Raw genomic sequence first — 25,940 nt, forward strand, 5'->3', positions numbered from 1 at the left:
TTCACGGCCACAACACTTGAGTTTACGACCGTAAACTCAAGGTGGGCCGTAAACTCACCTATATATAGATAAAGCTAGGCGATTTTTCTCATTCTTTCTTTCCTTGGCCGATTTTCTTCAAAATCCTCTCAAGTATCATCCAACTTTTCATCCTAGATCTTCATAAGTGGTAAGTGTTCTTCCTTGATTTGATGATACATCACTTAATCTAGTATCCTTCCATGATTCCATCCGTGAAATCATTCTTTTGCTAGATCTTCAAGTTTCACCAAGAACACCAAGAACACACACTAGTGTTCTTGGCCAAAATCGACCATTTCAAGCATCTAGATCGTAAGTACTCTTTCCTATACTTCATATCTACTAGGAAGCCTTGAATCACACTCTTGAAACATGCATTTTCCCAAGAACATCTTGAGTTTACGGCCCAAGATCTCTCATGGCCGTAAACTCAATGTTATAGCATGTATGGGCCATAAACCCTTCTAGATGCAAAGCTTGTGAACTAGAACCCTTCCTTGATGAGAATAGGACCTTAAACTACTCTCAAATACATAATGACCATGAGTTTACAGCTGTAAACTCCTTTAGGCCGTAAACTCATCAAAAGCCTCCAATGAGTTGGTCTTTCTCATCCTTGTGTAGAGCAAAAGTCCCTAAAGTTTCCCTAGCATTCAAACCCACACTTATGCATGTTTGACCATGAGTTTACGGCCGTAAACTCCCTTGGGCCGTAAACCCATGGTAGTAAACTCATGTTAGTGTCATTTCACTTTCCTTTGATGAATCACATGTGATTCCAACACTTGGTCAAAGTGTTTCCTAGTCCCGGAAGGTGTTTCCTTTCATATAGTTGCTTATAAACACTATATTCATGCCAATATATGTCATTTAGGACTTATTGTGTCTCGCGACTTCATTCGTGGAACTTCTCATCCTTACATTTCAAGTAAAACTTTAGTAAACTATAATAGGTATAGTTTAGGAGGATGCTATTCATTACTTCTAGTACAATGAAGCATACAGAGAGAGATACTATTATGAGAAGCAAACAATAACATACAGAGAGATATACTATTATGAGAAACAAACAATAACATACAGAGAGAATACTATGATGAGAAACAAACAATACCATACAGAACAAACAAACTAGGTTGCTATAGCATGAGAACATACATGATCTAATTATACCAATGAATCACTAACTCATTGTTTTAAACAAAAGGTGATAGTTATATTGGGTATACATGATCATATAACTTGAATGTGAATTACACGGCTTGCAAGAATTTGCAGAGATCGCGTTTGGTTCCCTTAATCTCTAGACAGGGAGAGCGTTTAGTAGGGGTACTAGCCTTCACATTATGACCATAATAAAACAAACATGTTTTTAGGTCATCAGTACACCCGCATGTCATTATAAACGACAACTGTGTACTTACATTTCCCCTTTACGTTCATAAAGTGACAGTACCACTTGAAAGTCAAATGCAAACTATTTTCGAGTTAAGATAGTTATAAACTAGGGAAAACTTACATTTTTACAAACGACAAACAGAACAGTCGAGTCTAGCACATAACAGTAGATGCCTTGGTAGAAGGCTACGTTTAATAGAAAGGACCATAATGCTAACCTTATGATTCCTTAATGTATACATCAAAGGATATATATATACCAATAGGATCCGACAGGTAATAGGATGTGTGCTCTCCGCTTCATTTCCTGTTCCTTGTTTAGTTATGGGCTTGGAACGAATTCACCCAATCTATTTTCTATTCGATTCTAGATATATATATGCTTAGTATACATTAAGACATCATAAGGGTACCAAGTATGGGTCAAGTCATAGGACATAGAGTCAATGCACAATTTTCTATTACAAAACATACTTTCCAAATCAGAGCTTTTGGTATACAAAACTAGAAACTTACTAGTTAAGGGTTTAATCCATTTTATTAAACCAGTATAAACTTAAAGGACCTTAAGTGATTAACTCTATAATACTTTAGTTTATACATCATGGTTATATATAATGAATACCCAATAGGTAGTTGGATGTGTGCTTTCCGCCTTACTTCCCGTTCCTTGTTTGGTTGTGGGCTTAGGGCGGATTCACCCAATTAACTTTCTATTCGATATTAGATCATATATAGCCAGTATAAACTAAGTGATTATGGAAGAAATCACTGTGGTCACCATTTTATTATAAGAAATAAGGGTTTTCTTAAAGAATCTTTTCATTAAATATAAATGAACCATTACAATTAACTCCATGAGTAACAAGTGAATACACCAGGGTTATATACAACGATGATCTAACAACCAATGGGATGTGTGCTATCCGCCTTACTTCCTGTTCCTTGTTTGGTTGTGGGCTTAGGGCAGATGCGCACAGTCGATTGTTTGTTTACTCTGAGTTTTATATAACTTGTATCCATTTAGTACTCATAGAAAGGATTGTAGAATCATTTTTACGTATCTTTCATCAAAGTAGGAAATATAGGATTTTCTAGAGGAACAGGCGAACTTTTCTAAACAGAACTTACAACTTACTACATCTTTCAAATACATCTTCAACTACATTTTACAACTTACTTACATCACTAAAATCTTATGAACTCACCAGCTTAATTGCTGATCAACTCTTTCAAATAACTTGTATTCTCAGGAGCCTATTAGACAGGTACTCGTGCTGGGAATTTAGAAGATGGAGCATTATAGCTTCAAGTCTTGTTTTGTTATTTGCTTATGAATTCTATGTTTTGTGAACACACACATTGTAAACACTTTCTTTCTAAATGAAATCGTTGTTCATTACTTGCTTACTATAATGCATATCTTGTGATACTAAACATGACGTCCTCCACCCCTGAACGTTTCCGCCGTTCCGGTTTTGGGGTGTGACAGTTTTACCTGCACATTGTTGTGGGAATTGTGATGTGGTTTGGGATACTGTAGCAGGATGTGTAAGTGTTTCCCTGGTTTGTTTCTTTGCTCCTGCTGGGTTAGATCATCAAATATCGTCATATGCCAATTGCATACCGTGAATTACTGGTGGTCAGTGTAAGATGGTTTCCCTTTTGCTGGTTCGGGGTGTTTAGTGTTCTCTTGTTTCATAGTACAGATTTGTCACGGGGCAGTTAAGGGCTCATCTGAAGCCAAAAGTCTGTGAATCCTTAGAGTCCTTCAGGAAGGAGGATCCTATTGTTAGTTCCGGTCATCGGGATCGAAAGGGAGTTTTGCACCATGATCTCAGGAGGGTTGAGTATCTCTGGAGAGGGTGATCAGGATTTCTCCAGATGTTGCGGGTATGTCATCTTCTACTGCTTCTAGGTAGATGTCGGGATTTTTTACCACATGGGAATATTGATTGAGTTTGGACAAGTTAGGACTCGGGTCGGTTTCTGCTATTGTCTGGGTTATCAAGGATTGTTATATGCCATTCTGCATGCTGAACAGTCCTTGATGAACCTACAGAGGGACGTATCTTGCGGAGTAGGTTCCGCGTGTACCGTTATCATTCTGGATCTTTGGTGGGACCTGTGCAGGAGTATTTTTTAGAGGATAGTCGGTCAGGGTTAGAGCGATAGTTCTTCGGTGAAGTCAGCGTTCAGTGGTTCTATCATGGTTCGGGCATGGTCGACAATCGCCTATGGAAGAACTTTGGAGTTCAAGGCACTACCGTTTCTAGGAAAGGGCTGGTAGCATGAAGATGGTGGTGTCAGTTGTGATGGGTTTTGAGCATTCTAACACTTCCTAAGTGTACATGCAACCCTAATAACCTTGGATCTATGTTTGTCTAATAATCATGCAAAGTTGAATTCCAAGGTTATATTCCTATCTAGCATACATGGGGAACATTTTTAACTTGAATGAAAGATAGAATAACTTACCTTGTTGTTGATTATGATCCTTGAAACCTTGTGAGCCTAGCACCCCAAGTGTGATGCCTCAAATGCTTCACACAACACCAAATGCAAAGGAGTAAACTTTGAGAGAATCTTACACTTGCAAAATCGGCTCTAGCCCTCTTGTTTCTTAGTGTAGCCGATTTTGGTGGAGAATGGGTTTCTTATATAGTGTTGACACATCTAGGGTTACACCATGTAAACCCTAATGTGTCATGACTCTTCATTTCCATGACCCATGGGTTTGTAACTCCCATGGAGCATCCATGGAGCATCCTATGGGTGGAACCCAACTTGATAATCCATGGAGCCTCTTAGCCCACTATATAAGATATGGAAGATTTACATAATCTACCCATATATTTAATTAGTTATCTTTTGATCACTTAATTAATTCTAAATTAATTCTTGATCAAACTAATTAAATAATATTATTAATATATTAGAACTTATAATATATTAATAAACCATAAGTGTTATTTCTCTCATTTTAGTTTATCCAATTGCATGGTGCCATGCAACCCAAATGGACCATGCCGGGTCGGGTCAAGTACATACCAGAAATAGTTATGGACTTAGACACCTTATCCAACAAGTTGTGGGTGTCCGATGCATGAGTGTGCAGTCATTGGATGTTCAAAAGAATTGCATTTCTCGCATGGGTTGTGTTCGGTCAGAGTTCAGTAGTGCTGCGAGATTAGGAGTGGGAACGAGGATTCATCAGCCAGAGTGAAGAGTAAGGCCTTCAGTTGACATCATGGGAGATGGATTGAGGTGTCAGACTAGACCAGATCTCAAGGGTACTCTTCAGGATTTCAGAGGATGGGCGATCTTAGGGTTTAACCGGTGATTGATCGCTAGCATTGGTAAGCACAGGTTGTCATTGGTGGATTATTAGAAAGCAAGAAGGATTGGGAATCCTTCAATTCTCACGTGCCGTGAAGACTTAGCTGAAGCTAAGTGGGGGAGAATCGATCAGGTACTCAAGAACAGCAATGGGTTTGAAACTAGGATGAGTTTCGCATCCCCGTCAGGAAGGAAGGCGGCCGACTGGTCCTCCAGATTGAGGATTGTGAGTTGGGAGTTTGGAACACGTTCAAACATTTGGTTCATGCTTTTCCTTGGCATCAGATAACAGGTTTTGGGAACCAGGTTAGAGCTTCAGTTAGGACTCAAGTTTAGTTGAGTGTTAGGTCGAGTGCGTGTTCGACCCTGTTTGTACAATGTTGTAAGACTACGGGGGTAGCCGTAGCATTCACTAACAGTCAGATAGTATGGAAAGTGTTGTAATACTACGGGGGTAGTCGTAGCATTCACTAGTAGCATATAGTGCTAAAGTGATGTAAGTTTGCGGGTGTAGCCGCAACATTCACTAGGTTGGTAGATAGCATAAGCACGTTGTTAGGACACGGAAGGAACCATAGTACCCCACCAGTTCGGGTGTAACAGTGAGGATATGGAAATCCACGGATTGGATTTCGGAATTACCCAGACGGATTAGATCTGGTTGAGCCAGTGATAAGACTGTAGGAACGCCACTACAGTTATGAGATCAAGGAAGCAAGAGATTGCTTAAGGTCGTTTGTGATATAAGTCTACCGTTGGTCATGTAGCAATCACTTTTAGCCTTGGATTTGGTGACGTCAGGATTTGACGCATGAACCCGATCAGTTAGATCAGAAGGTTATTAGAGCCTCAGTGGCATGATAATTAGTGGCAACTAGTTCCAGAGAAGGATTTCGTTCAGAAGTCGTGTGAGGCGACTAAGTGGGAGTCCTTTGGCTCCGCAGCCGGGCCGAAACCCGGTATTTTAGAAGACTGATAAACAAATTGTGACTAGGGAGGTCTCGGTAGATTTTGGAAAGCAGCCATGTGGCAGCATACTACTTCAAGCAGTTCAGTGTTCGGGCAGTTTCAGCGTTTATGGTCTTAATCATTAAGACACTTTACCCAACCTCAGATCCGACCCTAAAAGATATCCTAATCCGTAAAGTCTCTGAATTTATGCCTTTTCATGGCTAAAGAGAGCTTAATCCCAAAACCCTTACTTTTCACTTCACCAAAAACTTCATAACTCATGCATGGATGAAAGGAAAGGGCCAAGCTAGCATTTTTATGACCATATGTACCCTAAAATGTCTTAAATGACAACTCAAATGCTCTGGAGTATTCCATACTCACAAAGATCAAGGTTTTGGGACAAAATGAACATAAATCTAAGCTTAAACAAGATCTAACAAAACAAGCTCCAATGTATGAACTTTATATCTTCAGTAGATGAACAATGAGATGTAGATTCTGGATCCAAAAGCTTGAATGCAACACCACTTCTTGAATGATCTTTCTCTACTACCAAGAACGCTAAAAAATCACTCAAAAGCTTCAAATCTCACTCACAAGGTCTAGGGTTTCGATTTTGGGGTTTAGAGGAATGGAGGTTGTTCATAAAAAGGTCCAAGGGGGATTAAGATGTTTAAATAAGGGACACAACCTAAAAAATTTAGGGTTTAGGAACAGCTCGAGTACGCCCGCCGTACTCACATGTACGCCCAACATACACCACCTTCGCTACGACTCCTTTGTTGACTTACGCCCGACATACAAGCCTTGTACGCCCGATGTACAAGCCTTGCAATTTGAAATTAATTAATATGTTAAGGGTTGAAAATGAAAATACCTGACAACGGGTGTTACACAGATGCATGTCATGTCTTTACTTCCATGATTTAAATATCAAAGTTCTCTTATTTTTTATTCAAATAAGGGGTATTCTTGGAGTTTGAATAGAAAACATGGGATATTGTTGGAACTTTGTTCTACTAAAGACACATATGTGGGATTTATCCCACATAGGAAGAAGAGAAAATACTTTCCCAGCTTATAAGATTTGTCTCACTCATTTAATGAAATGTAGCAATTAATGGGTCAACCATCTTGGATTTGGGTTGTGGTGTTGGATTAGTCATATTGGGCTAGAAAAGACTTAGATTTATTATATATTAATGGTCAACGATAGGGTCTTGGGCCTTTGGGCTTTTGGATTCTTCTTGACTACATAATATATTTTTATTATTATAAATCTAAAACTAATTACTAATTAATTTTTATTTAGTAAAAATTTTGTTAATTAGAAATTAATTGCATGGCAGTTTATGACAGTTATTTTTGGTTGGTGGTTTACAACCACCATTGAAACCCTATAAATATTTGGAATCTGACATAATTTGGAGGCTAATGAACCATACACACATTCTCTCAAAATTATTGTTGATGTAACATGGAAACATGGTGATTTTCGACATATTCAAGATCTGTTTTTGAAATGATTGTTGTATCCTCAAAACAAACTCATACCAAATCAATTTCTGTTTTAGGACACTGCAATTTGCAGGCCACAATCTACATATTTTTATGGATATAATTTTGTTGTTAAACATCAACATTCAAATATGTATTTTGATTTGTGAATCCGATTTGTTAATATTTTTGATTGTTAAAGTTCGTGCTTGATTTTTTTTTGTTATAACATAACGTAGTTAAGTAAATGGACGTGTGAATTGTGAAAGAATTGCAAATATACGAAAAGAAATTGACACAAATAAGCTAGCTAAGGATATAGAGCTATAAACTGCTTTTTGGGGGTTAAATTTTTCATAGTCATGAACTCGTGTATAAATTCTATTACAGAGAAAATACGATACAACGAATATACGAATTAATTTGAGGATGAGAATTGAAAATTATGTATCATAAGTTTTGATTTATATGTAAAATGTATTATTAATATTTCACTCAAAGTTCTAGGCTCGGTGCTAAGTTGATGTGTTTTCTACAAATTTCATTAATTTAGTTAAATAAGAGACATCAAACATAATAAAACACATGTGAATTCCTACTTGATTTTTATTGCATAATAGTTTTTATATTTTAAAGTATCTGAAAATATTACAGTTTACAAAAGTAATTATTCAAACCATGAATAAAAGTGTCATCATCTCTTATATTTTATTTCATATAAACTAGAAAGTTGCTACATCTGTTTTATGGGGCACCAAACTTGCATAATTATGGAAATATAAAGAGCAAAACTGCAAATATACAAAAGTCATGTTGCAAAGTGTGATAAAGAGAAAACATGCAAATATATAAAATTCACGTGGTCAAAGTGTGACACCAAACAAGTATAGGGACTAATCATGGAAATATATTGTGGGGGCATAATCTGTAAATTTTCTATTATATGGACAATTTTGTAATTTATTTTCTACACAAGGGTCAAACTTGCCGACATACAAAAATTTTAAACATATGGACTATTTTTATGAAAAAAACTTTACAATGACGTTTTTCTGTAAATTACAAAGTTAAAAGAATTAAATTTGTCAACCCTACTAAATTCTTTTTTTTTCTTCATTGTGTCTAAAAACTTAAAACATTAAAAGTCGTGACCATTTAATCAACCCTGCTAAATTCTAAATGAAAACTAATAGAATAAAAGATAAAATAAAGAACATATCATAACTCAATCAAGCTTTTCACAAAATCATTGGATATAAATTTTCAATTGAAAGACAAAACGCTTGAGTTATATTCGTTAAAAAATATTGGTTTTTTATTTTCTCTATAAACTTCAATAATTATTTGCAATAAAAATATATATAATTGATCTTTTTCATTCCATAATTGAACTTAATTCAATGGTATTCTATTAAAACAAAACTAAGAGAAAATGAAATTGGATTTGTTTTGTTTAAAACTACGTCGTTTAAAAGGTTCTATACCTAAGCTTAGGTATATATATATATATATATATATATATATATATATATATATATATATATAATTGGTGATTAAACTTGCAAAGCTATTACAAACGGTCAAAGCAGATCGAGACCGAAAGAAACAGTAACCAACTGAAGTGGAAATGAAATATTGTTGACTTAACTGAACCGGTTTTGGTTTCTGTGTCGTTTTTTTTTCTTTATGTTCCAAAACCGGTTTTTTGGCCATTAAGTTATATTTTAGCCCATTAAGTCGTTTTTCATCCAATTAAGTCATTTTCCAACACATTAATGCCCTTTCCATCCAATTAAGTCATTTTACAACCCTTTTCTAACGGACTAAGAAGAAGCCCAAAGAAAGAGTCTTCTTACAGGTTAGTTGATAGCTTTCCAGTGTGACCTCTGATCTTCCTTGCTCCTCAAGGAGGAAATCGATAGCCTTTAAGATAAGAGGCTAGCTCCTGAGTTCCAATTTACTTCTAACACATTTCATCAAAAGAAACAATTGCGATTTAAAAAACAATAATAAAATTAAATGAAGTCCAAAAAAACTATACTAAAAGTTCATATATCAAAACCAAAATACCAGTATATCAAAACAAATAATGTCACAATTTCATTTCAATTTTTTACCAACCACAATATGAAAAAGAAAAAAAAAATCCATCAAATTAAAAATTAAACTTTAATTGTCTTCTTTTCTTCTTTTTTTTATCATTTTGTTCTTCTATGCATCTTTTATTTTTATATGGGAGCTGATCCATACACAACAATTTTTCTTCATACACAACAATTTATGTTTTAAAATGTTGTACTATAGAATTATATAGAGTATAAATTGTTGTGTATAACACTACTAGAAAACAGCCATTTAATGACGCGCAGACAATGACACTCGCTGATAGAGGACGCGCATTTGTGCGCGCCCTAAAAAATAATGTCAGTTTTGCAAAATTTGAAGGATAGAGGACACGTATTTGTGCGTGCCCTAAAATTAGTGTTAGAAAAGAAAAAAAAAAGGAAATGCCGAGGGCGCCTTTCATAAAATGTGCGTTGTCTAAATGTGTCGCTTTATAACATTTTAATGAAACACGCGTTTTTAAGGGGGGATTTCACCCGCCTATTGAATCCCAAAAATTAAACCCCCTGCCTCTTCCAATTAGCAAGAAAAAGCCCTAGGCCTTCGTCTTCGTCTTCGTCTTCGTCGTCTTCTTCTTCTTCTTTATAGTTATCAGTCAAAAATTAAGCAACATTCTCTTCCATGCCTGGTAGATACGCAGAGCTGGATCAGTATTGGGGGGAGTCGCAAGTCATGGGGCCCCGTGCAGATGGCTGGGCTGATGAATTTTCCCAACAACACGATGGGGACCCGAATGCTTGGGCTTTATGCTTTGAACGACAAAATGGTGTTGGGGGTTGGGCTTCTGAATTCCAGCATGTCAGTGAGCTCTTTCACTCACATAAGAGATCATATTATTATAGTAATTTGATGAGAGGACTGTGTGGTTGGTAATGCCTTACTGGATGGATGAATTAGTTGCATCACATGTTCCCTGTTTATACCTGTAATAATATTTAGTAGATTAATGGATTTGGGTTTCAGTAACTAGAGATTTCTTTTCTGTTTGCAGTTGAAGAGTTGTTAATGAAATTTGAAGTTGAACCTAAAGAAAGGGCATATAAGAAGTAAATGGAATGGAAGCCCATTAAAATCAGAATATGAGAATAGTGTAAGTAATACATACCTGTACGTATTCTGATATCAATATTCCTTGGACGTAAAGCAGAACCAAAACTACTAGTGCCAGAGGCTGACCTTGTCACAACTACAGGTGGAGGTGGAGGTGGATGTGTGGTTGTTCCAAAACTCGTGCCAGGTTGAAAAGGTAGAGGCTGCCCCATGATTGGATTTGGTCTGGATGTTGATATGAAAACAGCAGGTCCAACATTCACCACTGCATCACTCTACAACAACAAGGTAATATTTTTTTTTATTTTTTGGTTTTTGTTTTTAATTAATTAATATAAGAAACTTGGAAACATAGTTAAAAGTTATGAAAACTCACGGGTGACTGTCCCAATCGCGGTGTCATGGTAGTTCGTCCCTGACCTCAAATCATTTGACTGCATCCTTAACCGTGTCACAGGATCACTTACATTGTTCTGATCCCCTAATTGTCTTCTCAATTGCCGCAACCACAAATCACTTACATTTCTATTTAGGTCTTGTTTCTGGTCCTACTGTTAGCAGCTTGCCGCGACATCACCACCACCACCACAACCACCCCCATGGCCGCCATCGTCATCCTCATGGGACAAGAACTCATGCAGTCTCCCCATCTCCATCCTCCGGACCGGGTATATAAGTATTTTTTATCTAGTTTCTAGACTCAATAACAATCTTATTATTAAAATTTAAAATAAAGATGATTATGCAGGTTGTGGCCTAACATGTTTGGAACCACTGACTTCGACTCCTATTGGTTCACCTTGTGGTTGTGTTTTACCAATGAAAGTGAGACTGCTTTTACAAGAGTCTGTGTACGCTGTTTTCCCTGTTGTGAACAAGCTAGAGATTGAGATTGCATCGGGCATGTACCTAACACAAAGCCAAGTGGTGATAACATGTGCCAGTGCAGATAGTGAAAACCAAGGACAAATAGTCATTGATGTAAACTTGGTGCCATTGGGACAGCGATTCGATAATGTCACTGCTGCTTTCACATACGAGAGATTTTGGAAGAAAAAACTCTCCTTGAATAAAACCCTTTTCGGAGATTATCAAGTGGTATATATTATTTATCCAGGTAAGGTATAATATATTATACTTCCATATCTTTTCCTGTTATCAATTACTATAACCAATTTGGGTTCTAAAATATGAGATGTCATGTCACAATCAGGGCTTCCTACTTCGTCATTACATATGGAACCAAGCGGAGGTCCCGGGATGCAAGATTTCCCAATAACCGCAAATTTTGTTCACAAAACTCAGACAATAAACCGGAAAACCATTTTTGTAATTGCTTTGTCTGCAGTAGTACTCTTGATTGTTTGTTGTGCTGCAATTTGTGTTATCATCAAGTACAGAAAGCTATGTAATTCATCCAGTGCTTTTACATCCTCAAATAACAAGAGATGTGGTAAGCTTCAACCTTGGGATGGCCTTCCATTCAATTTAAAAAACTATTGAATTGTGTGTTTTGGTGCTAGTTTAGTGTTTCAAGTTACATAGAAAAGCACCCAAATTCTGCAACAGAGCACCTGACCTCAAAGCATTTGACTGCATCCTTAACCGTGTCACAGGATCACTTACATTGTTCTGATCCCCTAATTGTATGTCAATTGCCGCAACCACAAATCATCAACATAACCTAGATAGTTAAATTTAGGAAGTTTAGTTTAGTAGATAAGAATAAGATACCATCAAGCATTCTCCAGCTTCTTCAATCAGCAACTGTCTTGCAGACTGTGTCACTTCTTCCAGGGCTGCTGGTGTTGGTAACCCTCCCTGACCAACACCTGCACCTAAATGTGGTGGTGTCCTTGTACCATTTGACTCTCCTCTATTATTGTTCCCCTGGATTCTAACTGCCAACACCAAATTCAGAATCAAATCAATTGCCTCTTACAGATTCACTTCATCACAAAATACACCCACCATTATTATCCTTTTTGCTTCTCTTTTTATGTATAATCTTAGTATGTTTTGTTCTCATATTGTTGCTATTTCACAGATGATGAAGATAATCGTACAACTGTAGATTTAGCTGCCCCTTATTGGGTTAAGCCAAAAAACATGGGTTAATGTAATCAATACATTGATATATGAAGAAGCGTTGTAGTGTCATTCTTTCTTGAACTCGAATCTGCTGCAAGAGCTTATATGTAATTTGACTAATTTCTCCTTTCTGCTTAGGTTAAGTGCATGAAATAGCAACATATTTTCATGGATTTTTTGTTTACATTGGTATCCCTCTTCAGTTTTTTCTTATTATGGGGGTTTGAGTTGGAAGCTGAGCTTGTCAATGCCACAGGGTGTTGGTGATTTGTTATCATTAATATTATTTAAGTGTAATGAGATTACTTTGTTGACCAAAGGTGATCTTGATAAATATTAAACAAGTAAGGAAGGTGTGGAGTACACACTTGTTTAAGTTTGATCAAGTTTTCAAAGTACACTATCATTTAGGGGCGAAGCCCCTAAACGAACGGGAGTCCGGGGGCAGCGCCCCTGGGAGCGGGGTCCAAGGGGCAGAGCCCCTGGCTGGGGTCGAGCTGTTGCTATATAAAAAATGCATCAGAAAAACGTATTTTCAGAGAATTGACCATTGTTTGACCCTTATCCAAACTTCCGTTTTATGTCAGTTTTTATAGTTTTATGACAGTTTGAAACTGTCATATGACAGTTTTCAGACAAAGATCATAAATTCGGTTTTGGTCTCATTTTCTGGTACAGACGAAACCATCATCAAAGCATTCTAAATTCTTGTCTCTCTAAGTCTTATCCGATTAAAGAATATTGGGAGTACCACCCAAATGCTTTAATCTGAAAGTTTTTTACACAATTCTCAGAATTCCAAGCCTTACTATACCCCAAATTTCTAACACAGGGGCTGCAAAGCCTACTCGGAAAATAAGGTTTGTGACTTGTTTCTTAAGTTGCCTACACAAATTTGTTGTGTTATGTAGTAATAAATATATTTTTTTTATAATGATAATAATAACTATGAATATATTTTCTACTTGTTGCCAGATCTGAGCAAAACAAGGAATTAGAATAGGAAGTTATGGGCTCTGCCCCAGCCGGTGAAGAATCTGCTGCCGAGAGTATCCAAGTCTAGGTAATTAGCAGATTGGACATTTATGCTGCTATGTTTTCCTTATAAGTTGGTGGCATCGTGGTAAATATACTACTGAAAATGATTATTATACTAGCAAGTAAGGTGAACGAGCATGATTTATGTCTTCAAAGGATGAAGCTTTTTGCAATTTCTCATAAAGGGAGATATTAGTTGTGATCTTTTCATTCAGAGACATTAACATTAAGTACAACCATAGTGGTCCATGATGTATGCTAATAGATTGGTTTTAATGTAGCAATGTGAGATTTAATAGATATATAGTATGATGGTGTTATATAGTAGTTGGAGTCTTGATGCATACATAGAATTAGACAAGAGAAGAGTGGGTCTTTTAATCTTATTTATAGTATATATATATATATATATATATATATATATATATATATATATATAGTGTGATGTTTTTTTGTTCTGCCTTTGACAAGAGAAAAGTGGGGTTGTTAGCACTTGAATGTTTTATTGGGTCTTTGCTTTGAAAGAAATCTTGAAAGGTAGTGTGACCTTTTTGTTATCTTGTTTTCTTTTTTCATGATATATCTCTTTTTTTTGTTTAAACAAGAGAAAATTGATCGAGTAAACCCAACATTACTTTCATAGAACGTGATATATTTTTTATGCAATGAGTTACGTGGCATGGCATTTTAATCTGTTTTACTACTCATGTTATATTTTTTTGACATTCAGATTTCATGTTCATGTAGCAGGTGTTTGATTTCGGTGCATCACTCTCTTGGCCTGGACAAAAGAAATCTTGACAGGTGATTATTTTTTAACTTTTCCTGATATATTATATCTCTTTCTGTTGAAATGATCAAGTAAACCTATCACCTACTTTTAATCTATATTAAACATGATTTTTATCAGGAGAGATGACAGGTAGTTTTTCAGTTAAGATAACCTTAATCCCTCTTGTGCTTGGGTCACGTGTTTGACATTCGGATTTTAATTAGGTCGCAGTTTTTTTTGTTATTTCACCACATTACATGACATGACAACACCCTCCTTCCTTCCTGGATTTGGCCTACACAAAGCAAAACAAATATTGAAATGTGGGATGCTATTGATGACTTCTAGTTCTGTTATCTTAACTGATCTACTTACATATAACTGCAAACTATACCCATAATTCTTAAATCTCTTCACAAATTACAATTATTTTTCTATTTTTTTTATATAACAGACATGCATCCGTTTTGGAGGATACTTGCAGAAAAAACATGTCATTTCATTTCAACACATAACCAACCAAATAAACCATTTAAACCTTGTTTCCTTGTTTATTTCCAAATATCCAATTAAAGATGTCACTTATGACTTATCCCAACAATACTTCATCCAAACCACCATCTCATCATTTACTTTTTATTTCATCATTACTACAAAAAATAAAAATATCAGTTTGAGCATAGAAAACAAATTCAATCTTAGATAATCAACAAGCCAACAATCATCGCTAATTTTGCTAAGATTGTTTAATAAAAAAAGGCGTTAAGAATTTCATTGTTTACTTTACACTCTAAAGTAAAAGTAGCTCATGCCTTATCCCTTATCTAGGAGTTATGGATTTTTTATATTTGTATTTTATAACAAACACTCTTTTTCTCCAGGAATACAGAATTTTCAGATTTTTGGCAACATTGTTGATCCTAGACGACAGTCAGTTTACTTTTGGTAAGTCCAATATATGTTTTATTTCTTTAATATTTATTAATTTAACTGATTTGATTGTGAGCATGGACAACCATAAGCCAATGAGACGCAAGAAAGGAGAGAAGTCAACTGAAAAAGCAAATGACGTACATCCATCTGAAGTTATGCCTGCAACTCTTAGTAACCACCTCAAAGGCAAGACATGAATATTTTTTTATCACAACTGTTATTTCGCTATTTGTTTATGATACTTCTCAGTGTGGGACATGGTCGTAATTTAGAAACTCTTGAAAGGATCATTGATTCATGCACACCCAAAAGTGCGGATATTGTTGTTGGATGTCGAATGTTGGGAGAGTATCTTTATCCAGTACACTAGAAAATTCTGATGAATCATCACCCAAAACTCACAGTTTTTCTTGTCGATGCTCTGAAGAGATACATGTATGTGTCCATGGAGTTGATGTTCCTTATGTGATGGGTGAAGTTGCAAGGCATAACACTTCCATGGAGACTATCAAAAGAGAACTTACTCACGAGTTCTTTTAATGTTGTGTTTTGTTTTTTATAATACATAGTATTTGAATGATTATTTGTATTTGACATATGCTATTTTTTTGAAATGAATTATCGTTCTTATGCATGGTATTTTATTTTGTATTATGATAATTTCAATCTGTTGTTTAATTTGAAAATTAGTAATTCTATCAAAATATATATATATATATATATATATATATATATATATATATATATATATATATATATATATTTAGAACATTTAAAATTATGACACGCAAATGCATGTCATCTTCATTTATGACAGGGGATTTAATAATACGCAATGTGTGTCCTAAACGCGCGTCGTAAGTTTACGACACGCAAATGCGTGTCATCTTCCTTTATGACAGGGCATTCCTTGACACGCAATGCGTGTCGTAAACGCGCGTCGTAAATGCGTGTCGTAATTGCGCGTCGTAAATAGACGACGCGCAAAAGCGTGTCGTCTCTCGTTATGACAGGGCCTTCCTTGACACGTATTTGCACGTCGTCTGAGCGTTTTACGACACGCATTGTACATCGTAAAAGGCTGTTTTTCTAGTAGTGTAGAAAAAAATTATTATGTACGAATCACTTCATTTTCTATATAATTATCAAAAAATTACAAAGATTTGAAATCAATATCAACCCTATCTCATCATCCTTTAATATATTCTGTGGTTTTTTAACCAAATCTTATGTATACATCAAAGCCTCATAATCAATATTGTCAAACATGTTTGATATGGATCTAAAACTCGACCACAAGTTCTAAATGTGGATTCCAATGTGACAAATACTTACACCCCGTTTCGAAGTGCAACTTAAACAGAGAAAAGAAAGGAAATAAGTGGAAATGAGAAGAAATAAAAGAAATTGGTGTTCCCGAGTTTTATTAAAGGAAAGAAGTTGGGGGAAATGAAATAATGACTTTCCCTCCTAAGAGCATCTCCAACCCACTCCCATTCTCCATTTTTCCCCCCATTTTTTCCTCATTCTTCTCCAACCCTCTCCCATTTATTCCCCCATTTTGGGGGATATGAATAGTATTACACCAAATATGGTGTTATACTATTCATTTCTTCCAAAATGGGGGTGAACTTTGTGTTGTCGGTTTTAGTCTCTCTGTTATATATTTTTACATTTCTAGTTCATATTTACCTACTAATTATAATTTAAATATAATATTTAATACTTATAATATTTTGTTATATATTAAATTATATTAATTAATTATAAATATAAAGTTTGTTTTCCGTTCATCAAATTCATATAAAAATTTAAATACATATCGAAATTTTAAAAAACGATAACGTATTTTACAAAAACTTATAATTAAAATATATATTACAAACACGATAACATATGCTATTAAACTTGTAGTTAACATATATATTACAATAATAATCTAATAAAAACCAACAAGTGAAAAAACTATTATTTATTTATTTAATGTTTATTTAAAAGTGTGTATGTGTAATATTTTTATAAAGGGTTATCTACAGAAAAGTCCCAAACTTTTTTCAAAAGTTTCAATAAAGTCCTAAAAGTTTTTTTTAACAGAAAAGTCTCAATATTTTGATGTTTTGTCTAAATTAATGAAAAAGTCTTTTTTTATATTTGAACAGCAAATGATAGATTATATGATTTTTTTTAAAATATTGGGACTTTTCTGTTCAAAAAAAAAATTTAGGACTTTATTGAAACTTTTGAAAAAAGTTTGAGACTTTTCTGTAGATATCCCTTTTATAAATGCATGTATAATATTTATTTATAAGTTTATTATAAATATAATCGTTTGTATTTAATATTAATGTAATGAAAAAATTATAGATTATATATTTGTTAAAATTAAATTAGTAGAGGGGTGTGTTTGACAATCTATATAAGTTAGAATAATGGAATATACTAGGAATATACTTTTTGGAGGTAAAAAATGGAGTAAAAATGGAGTAAATAATGTTTCATCTCCAACCATACTCCATTTTCTATCCCATTTTTTACCCCAAAAAATATATTCCTAGAATATTCCATTTTTATAACTTATATATATTGTCAAATACACCCCTCTACTAATTAAACTCTATATTTATGATTAATTAATATAAATTAGTATATAACATGATATTATAAATATTAAATATTGCATTTAAATTATAATTAGTAGATAAAATAAACTATAAATGTATAAAATAAAAATGAGAGGGACTAAAATTGGCAACAAAAAATGGAGGTGAAAATGGGATAGGGTTGGAGAAGAATGTGGGAAGAAATGGTAGAAGAAATGGAGTTTGGGGTGGGTTGGAGATGCCCTAACTTTCCTTCCGATTTAGTAGGATTTGGAAAGAAAAAACAAAATGATTAATTTTCTTTCTACTTCTCTTTCAACCGGAACACAAAAGAAAATTTTGTTTTTTTACTTCTCTTCTTCTCTTTTTTTTTGTTAAACTCCTAAACTAGGTCCGTAAGTATTAAAAAGTAATTTATAAAATATAACTTAAATTAAGTGTGGACCGGCGTTGCCTTGCATGTATTTTATATTGGTCAATGCCGTAGCCGCCGAATCGGGCTCGTGGTTTGGCAACCGCAACGCAGGTAGATCTGCCAAATACCAACCAAAATACCCTCAGTCTTGTATTTAATAACAAACATTGGGTCAACGAAATTCTGCTCCGATGTCTGGATAAATATAAATACCAAACCTCCATAATTTCTCACCTTCTCAGTTCTCACTACCTACCTGCTTACGGTTCACACAGATACAGTGTGTGTCTGTAAAATAGTCCTTAAAAGCTCCGCCTCGTAAGTATTAATTATTATTAATGATTCCTCCTGAATATAGGATTTTTTTTTTTTTTTCATTCGAGTAAAGATGAAATCCGGTTTTTGTTTTTACTAGTTTGATTTGTTTCATAAGCAGCACAGCAGATACATACATCAATGGCTTCCAGTAAGAAAACTTTCGTTTTCAATGAAGTTTCCACGCACAACAAAACCAAAGACTGCTGGCTTATTATCGAGGGAAAGGTCGAATCTCTATGACATGAACTTATTAAGTTTGACTTTTTTTTTACCTAAAGTTGGTAATTGTAATCGATTTCCGTCTGGAGTTTCTGTGGGTGAATTAGATTCGGTCCAATCCTGTATTTCTTCAGGGTTTTGTGGTTAATTGGTGCGATTAGTTTGGGGTTAGTTGAATTTTGGCTGAGATAAATTTCTCTTCAATCGTCAAGTTTATTTTAATGAACTATTGATGTTTTTTTTTCAGTTACGATCAATTAAGAAATGGGATTTGGCATTGCATACGATGAATTGATATTTGATTGCCATTGCCATTGCCCATTGGATTGATGCATGGTTAAATATTTTAAAATTTAATCATGGATTGGAATATCCGTAGTACTTTATATCGATTAATTTATCATCGTGCATGTCAAATGAGTGTCTCTTATCATGTCTGTCTGGACCCTCTGGCTCTGAAAAGAAGTGTCCAGTTCCCAAATGTCCAACCTTTACCAATAATAGCCTCGCCTGCTTTAACAAAGACCAGACCAGAGTCTATGTGGCTTTCATTATGCGGCACGCCAGTATTATCATTTATTAATGTTGTAAATCTAAAAAATGGTTTTATAGTGTTTTTTGTAAGTTTGTGAATTCACTTGTTTATGTTATGTGACGGTGAGCCTAGGTTTATGATGTAACACCATTTATGGAAGACCACCCTGGAGGTGATGAAGTTCTCTTAGCAGCAACTGGTATGTAATGTTTCAATTCAAGTGTATATATATATATATATATATATATATATATATATATATATATATATATATATATATATATATATATATATATATATATATATAAGGAATAAGGATGATGATGATGATTGACAGCGGTGGAGCTACATGGGGCGTTGGGGGTACTATAGCATCCCCAAAAAATTGTTTTATATATATAAAAAAAATTATTTGTAAACATGTTCTATGTTATTGTACCCCCAACTAAAGAGAAAATACCATGTTTTTTAATACCCCCGGATATGATAAATACATAGAATATTTCTTGCTAATGTTTGTACCCCATATAAATTTTTTTGGCACCGCCACTGATGATTGGAATTTGCAGGGAAGGATGCAACAAGTGATTTTGAGGATGTTGGGCACAGTGATGATGCACGAGGGATGATGGACAAATATTACATTGGTGAGATAGACAGGTCAACTGTTCCTCTGAAACGTGTTTTTGTTGGCAAGGAAAGGAACTACAATCCTGACGACACTTCCGCAGTCATCATCAAGATATTACAGTTTCTGGTGCCTCTCCTCATCTTGGCCTTGGCTTTTGCTGTCAGATCCTACACCAAAGACAACTCCTCCTCATCCGCTTGAACCACACCACAGAAATAATTACATTACATTTTTCTTCTTTTTAACATATACTATATGTTTAGATGCTTTCTTTCTTGTCTAACATTATTATCATTATGTCATCAACAAGTTGAATAAGGACGGACCCTCACCCATGTTTATGTGTGTCATAAAATATAATAGATTTTATTAGAGGATTTCATTTCATGGTATACTCCACTCAAGACATGAAGGTGTCTGTCATAAAAGATGAAGAAAATCAAGCAATATATATATATATATATATATATATATATATATATATATATATATATATATATATATATATATATAAACTTGTTTCCATGTCAATATAATATCAAAGGAAATGATACTAAACAGGGCAGGGTAATTGAGAATCAACAATGATGATATTGAAATCGAACATGTAACACATTTTCCTTATGTTCCAATGTTTGTTGTTTGAGAGATAAGACTTGAGAGTTGAGAGTAGGAAACATAGGTAAATATTTGTATATTTAGTAGCAGTTTTATCCTATGGAGTTACATCACAAATAAGTGAATAACAGTGATAAGGCGATTGTTGGTAGTTTCTTTAATGTTTTGGCCTGATAAATGGCGTTTTAGCAGTTACCAGTTAGTTAGCACCACCTGTTGTGTAGAGCAGGTTTTAGCACCTCAAACCATTTAGGATTTCAGTTGGTACTTTTAGTGTCCCCAGACCATACCCAACTAGACAGTAGGACTAGGTATACAAATATATCCAGACTCATATTTCAGCATAGCTTAACCATCTCATTTCATAATATCATGTAAATCCCAACTACCTAAGAGTTTCTAATAACATAATTTCTTGGTGAATCAAATTTGAATTTGAACTTTCCTTTAGTGTTGTGGTCCGAATCCACACTACACATTAACAAAAAGCAACACAAGGGAAAACCTAAGACAAGGATGTTATAAAGTTCCAATTCATGCTTGCACAGTTTAGGGTTATCATTCAAGAAACAAACAGACGAATGAAAATAAGAGAAACATGCTACATTGACATCTTGTCTTTGCATTCTCTCCTCTGAACTCAAAAGCCAGTGTCACATGAGATGAGAGGCAAAGAGACAAACCAACCAACTGCTAAAATAAATGCAGGAGTAGAAATATTGATTCATTCTCAAATCTTGTTATGGTAAGTAGCTACTTGGATGATATATATAATTGTGTTTGTAAGAAACTACAATAATTTCCCCCCTTCCCCCCAGTAAAGAACTGGTAATAGAGTATTAGTAGTAGTAGTAAATAAAGGTTTCTGATGAGAGGGTGAAAGAAAAAGAAAACCAAAAGAAATGATGTTATGATGAGGAATATCGGGCGGCACACGAGAGGATTATTTATGATGGAGCGAGGAAGAAGAAGAAGAAGACATGGTGGTGGGGGTTTCGATCTTGTCATGAACAGAAACCACCAAGTCATGGGCATCATCCAAAAGCTTCCAAACATCGAGTTGACCGGCCATGTTATTACATTCCCTTATTATCTCATCCATGCTGCTGTACTTCTCTATTATCTGTTTCCTCCTCTGCAGCACGGAAGCAGCAATGGCATACAGCAACAGATCCTCGGTAGGAGGGGGTGCCCGCTGTCTTATCCTGTTCCACGCGGAGGACTTCCCAATCCCAGCTCTGATGGCGGCCTGATCCGCCCACATCACCTCCCACAAACATATGGTCTGTTGAAAAGTCAACTCCCTCCTAAACAGCACCACCACCATCCTATACACAAAGAAACAGTCCTCCGCCTGAAGCTTCTCCAAGTGCTTGTAGAGATGCGAGTCTTTGGATTTTATAATCTTGGAGACACGGTTCAACTGCCGTCTGATCCCCGTCTCATCAAGCCTGAAATTATGGCGCGCCTTTCTCATGAACCCAACGAAACACCAGAACGCTTCGTGGTCTTCATTCATGACTGCGATTATTGGAGACAGCAGATCGCTCATCCCCTGGCAGTATCCGATTTCCGGATCGTACAGCGCGTACGCTTCTAAAACCGCCACCAGCCGGGACGCGTGGAAGATTCTACACGCTTCTAGATGCTCGTAGTCTTTTAATCCCACTGCTTCTGCTGACCGCACAGCTCGTTCCTCCGAAACCTCCGCTTGAGGTTGCGAGTATGGGATCCAGTCTCCGTTGGCGCGGATCGCGTCCAGGCGAATGATACGCTGCCAGGTGGAGAAATCCTCGCTCGACTGGACTGCTGATGACTCTTCGTTTTCTGAAGATGGGAAGGGGAAGGTTTGACTTTGACTGAGTTCAGGGGGATCTTGAGATTGAGAAGAATCTGAGTCGGAAGATTCCGAGTCGGATATGTTTGGATCTATGAATCTTGTTGAGCCTGATCCAGGAGTGGCTTCTTCTTCCTCCAATAATACTCCTGAATTCATGGGAGATGGGGAAGAATTTATTTCTTCACTAGAAAGCGACTCCCTGGCACTCACAACTTCTTCTGATTCTGCAGACTCCATGCCTTGACTGTGACTGTCCCCATTGCTGCTGCCTTCACCTACAAGCTTCCTGCATTGCCTTCGTAATTTCTCGTACTTCTTTCTGTAACATATAAAAACCTTGCTCTGCTTTAGATTGTTTTATGAAAATAAAAATATATATATTATACTCAAAATGACAGGGCGTACCTCCCCTGAGTTCTTAGTTTATCTCTTTCTTCTTTGCAAGTGTTGAGCTCATAACTATTAAAAACAACAAAACAGAAATTTTGAAATGAAAGGAGAAATAAAATTTGGAAAGGAGATATTATTAATTTATTATACTTACACTCCAAGTAGGAAAGGCCAAACTTCTGACCTGATACTTGCATCCACTCCCTACAAATCAATTATATATGAGAAACTAAGTAGTGAATTGAAATGAAATGCTGTGACTGTGAGTAAGGAATAGGAACATGCATACCCCACTGCGAACTTTTTTAAGAAATTTAACACCATCTCGAAGTTTTCCATCTGGTGTAAACAAATTTCTCCACTGTTGAGGAGTGAGTGCGTGTTTTCTTTTCCTACGTGACCATGGTGATTTCAGACGCCCCCTGTCATCAATAATATCAATATGTCAGCTCAGCTCAGTGATGCAGTTTCATCTAACTTTTGTAGAGTCTGTTCTACTTCTCATAAAGTAATTTCTATTGCAGATGATCACATTCACATGATAGAAAACATCAAGTATAAGATGACAACAAATGGTTTGCTGGTTCAGCATTCTGAAACACAAAAACCAAAAAACAAAAACTAGGTTCCAATCATCAACTCATAATTAAGGCTTTCATTCCAAAATAAGTATCATGCTCCAAAACATAAAAGTCAAATTAGGTGAAAACTTTTATGCATACCAAGGGATTTCTAAAATCCAAATAACAATTTTGAAAATGTAATGGAAAAACGATGCATGCCAAGTATACGAAAGCACTAAGGACATATATATATATATATATATATATATATATATATATATATATATATATATATTCAATTAACTACTTCAGTTACAGTGGAGAGTGGTAACCATAAAACTTAAGGAAACTGACTGATTCTATTAACCATGACCAGAACCAGATTATGATTATGATTTCGGCCAACTGAATTTACCTTTTTGTCCTTGCCTTCTATTGGCTCATCCTTTTAATATTATCCTTAGTTCTACTAACCTTCTTATCATTTTTCCAACATGAGCTTTTGAATCTTTATCATTAAAACAAGTAAAATTAAGGACAACACTAGGTTTATTGTGGAAAAATATACAATTTTACTAGAATCTTTAATCGCTCTTTTAACTAGTGTCCAAAAATGCCATCCATTTTCACTACATAAAAGGAAGTTAATGTTAATGTCTCAAAGGATAACAAAGTGTGATTCGTTCAGTTTTGGGCAATGGAGATTCATATTCAGATGGCAAAAGAACTCCATGTTTGGCATTATGTTCAACCATCTTCCACGACTTTACTGATTTTTAAAATAAAATAAAAAGAAGAGGAAGAAAAAGGTTGAAACAGAAAAAGACCAACAAAATTTGTATATAATCAATGCACGATCCAAATGCCAAATCCTTATCCTTGTCAAGTAGAAAGTAGAAAAACGAATAACTAAATACCATAAAAATTAACGTCCATACACCTAATGATATTTAAAACAAAAAAGCAGGGGCCTGAACTCGTCAAACACCTTCTAAAGCTGCGAATTTATTACATAAACAACCAGCAGAATCAGAATCATATAGTTCATTAAAGTTGGACAAGACCTAAGAAAAGGAGGAAAAGGTACTGCTACAATCAAGGATTTGAGAAAAGCTTGAGATCAAGATTTAAAATGAACATAGCGACGGATACCGGAAAAACATGATTTGGATCAAAGAAGAATATACTCACCGATCGGAAGTGGAACACGAAGCTGGTGAGGAAGAAGCAACAACGAATAAAACAGATCTCAAATGAATCCACGAAGACGACGAATTTGATGAATTTGAAGACGACGACGAGGAAGACGAAGTTTGACTACGTCTTAGGGCTTTCATCAATCTACTAGAGAAACTTGTCGTGGAAACCAACAAAAGAAAAGAGGAACAAAGGGGAAAATAGTCCTAGGGGACCAATACTTCTAGGGTTTGAAGTTGAGTTGAACAAGTGGTGTGGTTATTACCAATTAATTGTGGTCATTTTTGTTACCTAGTGGTGGAGTACATAGCAGCAGCGATTACAAGGGCGGCGAAGACGGTGATGGCGAGATTTACTCCGGCATTTAAAGGTTGGCAGCCACCGCCGCCGCCGCTGCTGCTGCTGCTGCAGATGAAGAAGTCACCTAGCTTATACAGCATTAGCGGCGGAGGAATAGAATAAGAAGATGAAGAGCATGGAGAGAGAAAAGAGTATCCACCATGAAATCAACTGCTATCAAAAACCTTTAACTTTGGGCTCTTGAGTCTGGTTTTTTCTTTGTCTCATCTCCTGCTTTTCTCTCTCTCTCTCTCTCTCTCTCGACTCTGGGAGGGTGGGTGGGTGGGTACTGGCACTGGGGCATGTGAGCGTAGTAGTATCAAGTATTAAAGCATTAGAATATTAATGCAACTGATCCATCATTAATTAAAGAGTAAATTACAAGAATACCCTCTGTGGCTTAACATAATTTGCATGTTTGGTCTCATTATTTATCTATTAATTTTTTTTATCATCCTTGTAGTTTGGATTTATTTCGGTTTGCTCTCTAATCAAATCCAAAGACTAATATACACTTGGTTTAATTTTTTCTTTTACTTTCATTCTCTATTAAATACTTATCGAATCTATTGTAACAATCCTAAATTTTGAGTATTTGACTATTTATATTCGACGTATAAAGCTAGTTTGGTGTAAGACACTAAAGTAGATTGTTATTTTGGAAAATCACAATCTACTTTGAGTTAAAATAACTTCTAACACAACGCATTTGTGTAGGACGTGATGCGTTTGATCAAAGTAAAGAAAATGCAATTCAATGAAAGAGCGTGGCGTGTTCTATGTTGGACGCGGCACATCGACATGCCCAGGTGATGGACACCGGACACGACAAGTGGCAATTCATGGATTTGTGACAAGGCAAATACATAACATATATTATGGGTATTCACAATGCGTCTCTAGTACACGTAGTTGGATGATTGACACATGTAGACGGGTGACAGTGTTTTCCTGGATGCATCCCTGGTAGCGACGCAACATGTAGATTCAACCTCTATACATATGAGATGTGAAGTATGATAGAGGAGCTTTTCCGGAAAAGGAAAAAGATGGTGTTT

At 35.5% G+C, this 25,940-nt stretch overlaps 2 protein-coding genes across 5 annotated transcripts; one reads left to right on the forward strand and one right to left on the reverse strand.

The window, feature by feature from the left end:
• The first annotated feature begins 18,376 nt into the window (after positions 1-18,376).
• On the forward strand, positions 18,377-20,317 carry LOC145161718 (cytochrome b5-like). 3 transcript variants are annotated; one of them, XM_079081329.1, is made up of 4 exons: positions 18,377-18,550; positions 18,648-18,775; positions 19,437-19,503; positions 19,874-20,317. In XM_079081329.1, the coding sequence occupies exons 2-4, from the start codon at positions 18,689-18,691 to the stop codon at positions 20,134-20,136; spliced, it is 417 nt and encodes a 138-aa protein (XP_078937455.1). In that variant the 5' UTR covers positions 18,377-18,550; positions 18,648-18,688; the 3' UTR covers positions 20,137-20,317. The 3 variants fall into 3 exon arrangements, with proteins under 3 accessions (XP_078937455.1, XP_078937454.1, XP_078937453.1); XM_079081328.1 differs by having other exon boundaries at positions 18,666-18,775; XM_079081327.1 differs by having other exon boundaries at positions 18,380-18,550; positions 18,669-18,775.
• Positions 20,318-21,256: 939 nt separating this feature from the next.
• On the reverse strand, positions 21,257-25,157 carry LOC145161719 (rab GTPase-activating protein 22-like). 2 transcript variants are annotated; one of them, XM_079081330.1, is made up of 5 exons: positions 24,835-25,157; positions 23,073-23,205; positions 22,938-22,987; positions 22,799-22,852; positions 21,257-22,712 (listed from the first exon to the last, which is right to left on the reverse strand). In XM_079081330.1, the coding sequence occupies exons 1-5, from the start codon at positions 24,981-24,983 to the stop codon at positions 21,497-21,499; spliced, it is 1,602 nt and encodes a 533-aa protein (XP_078937456.1). In that variant the 5' UTR covers positions 24,984-25,157; the 3' UTR covers positions 21,257-21,496. The 2 variants fall into 2 exon arrangements, with proteins under 2 accessions (XP_078937456.1, XP_078937457.1); XM_079081331.1 differs by lacking the exon at positions 24,835-25,157 and adding an exon at positions 24,538-24,833.
• Positions 25,158-25,940: the final 783 nt, after the last annotated feature.

Source organism: Lactuca virosa, chromosome 2, assembly GCF_052849685.1.
Source record: "Lactuca virosa cultivar CGN04683 chromosome 2, Lactuca_virosa_CGN04683_v6, whole genome shotgun sequence".
NCBI lineage: Eukaryota > Viridiplantae > Streptophyta > Magnoliopsida > Asterales > Asteraceae > Lactuca > Lactuca virosa.

What these genes read in the sequence shown, in the direction of transcription:
- LOC145161719 (XM_079081330.1), bottom strand. Translation starts at nt 24,983, where the DNA reads ATGCTGTATAAGCTAGGTGACTTCTTCATCTGCAGCAGCAGCAGCAGC. An exon ending in GCTATGTACTCCACCACTAG is followed by an intron (nt 23,206 to 24,834) that starts GTAACAAAAATG and finishes TATTGATGACAG; the next exon opens with GGGGCGTCTGAAATCACCAT. An exon ending in AAACTAAGAACTCAGGGGAG is followed by an intron (nt 22,713 to 22,798) that starts GTACGCCCTGTC and finishes TATATGTTACAG; the next exon opens with AAAGAAGTACGAGAAATTAC.
- LOC145161718 (XM_079081329.1), top strand. Translation starts at nt 18,689, where the DNA reads ATGGCTTCCAGTAAGAAAACTTTCGTTTTCAATGAAGTTTCCACGCAC. An exon ending in GGCTTATTATCGAGGGAAAG is followed by an intron (nt 18,776 to 19,436) that starts GTCGAATCTCTA and finishes CGGTGAGCCTAG; the next exon opens with GTTTATGATGTAACACCATT. An exon ending in AGTTCTCTTAGCAGCAACTG is followed by an intron (nt 19,504 to 19,873) that starts GTATGTAATGTT and finishes TGGAATTTGCAG; the next exon opens with GGAAGGATGCAACAAGTGAT.